Source organism: Lactuca sativa, chromosome 7, assembly GCF_002870075.4.
Source record: "Lactuca sativa cultivar Salinas chromosome 7, Lsat_Salinas_v11, whole genome shotgun sequence".
Lineage (NCBI taxonomy): Eukaryota > Viridiplantae > Streptophyta > Magnoliopsida > Asterales > Asteraceae > Lactuca > Lactuca sativa.
Genome location: NC_056629.2, coordinates 202,315,464 through 202,316,667, shown reverse-complemented (window position 1 = coordinate 202,316,667; position 1,204 = coordinate 202,315,464). Strand labels below are relative to the sequence as shown.

General features: G+C 34.4%; 1 protein-coding gene across 1 annotated transcript in view; it reads left to right on the top strand.

The window, feature by feature from the left end:
* LOC111904525 (probable BOI-related E3 ubiquitin-protein ligase 2) overlaps positions 1-828 on the top strand; it is a 1,368-nt gene extending 540 nt beyond the window's left edge. The window contains exons 1-2 of the mRNA XM_023900273.3: positions 1-19; positions 103-828. The exon at positions 1-19 is cut by the window's left edge and continues 540 nt beyond it. Coding sequence (XP_023756041.1) covers positions 1-19; positions 103-690 — 607 coding nt within the window. The 3' untranslated portion in view covers positions 691-828. The remainder of the gene's footprint in view (positions 20-102) is intronic.
* Positions 829-1,204: the final 376 nt, after the last annotated feature.

Below are 1,204 nucleotides of genomic sequence, written 5' to 3'. Positions count from 1 at the left end.
TCAATTCGTCGCTCATCATGTAATAATCCTAATTATCTCATTCGGTTTTAATTTCCAAGTGTTTTTGTTCGAACTTGTTTGCTAAATTGTTGATTTTCGCAGACGGAGAAAGTGAGACTCGATATTGAAGAGAGACGAAAGAGAAATTCAAGGAGATTAATTGCAGCAGTAGAGGAAGGAATCTCGAAGAGACTAAGAGCAAAAGAAGAAGAAATCGTGAAGATCTCGAAATTAAATTGGGCATTGGAAGAGAAAGTGAAATCCTTATGTGTCGAGAATCAAATCTGGAGAGAATTAGCTCAAACCAACGAAGCAACAGCAAACGCATTACGCAGCAACTTGAAACAAGTCCTCGAACAAGTCGTCCATGACGATTTCCGCCACCGTAGCACGGCGGCGTGTGTAGACGACGCCGAAGACGCACAATCATGCTGCGAAAGCAACAACGAAGAACAACAACAACAACAACGAATCGGTCATCATCATGATAATAATCATAACAACATGAATGATGATTGTAGCAGTAGCAACAACAACAGATTATGCAAGAAATGTGGTCAGGAAGAATCATGCGTGTTGCTTCTTCCTTGCAGGCATCTCTGTCTTTGCACAGTATGTGCTTCCTCTGTTAACATTTGTCCTGTTTGTAAATCCACAAAGAACATCAGTGTTCATGTGAACTTGTCCTGATAATTAAACTTGTTTTTTTATTCTCTTCAATTCAATATTACAATGACAAATAGTTTCAAGAAAACTAACAAATTGTAGCCATTTTTGTTGTTCAATGTTTCAATAGTGTTAATCGAATGAGCAAATATGTTTATTTTATTATTATTATTATTATTATTATTATTATGAGATTTAATTCTGATATGATTAAAGGAGATAGGGATAATAGAGGGGTAATGGGAAGATAGGTGTTGTGATGTCAACGTGGGAACAGGAAAGTGCAAAGGTGCAGTGGAAGCCTCCCAAATGTCCGTATTTGACCCCACTCCCATTTTATTGTTCTTTTTCACTTTTTTTCTTTTTAACGTTTATAATATCAAGAATTATAAAAAGGACTTATTAAAGTTCGTGTATAATTTGATTGACCCAATTTAAAAATTAACAAACATTTTATTACCATACTGTATAAATTATAGAAAAATCATCTTTTTATTTAAATAAAATAACATGTGGAATTTACTAAGTCTCTTTAAAT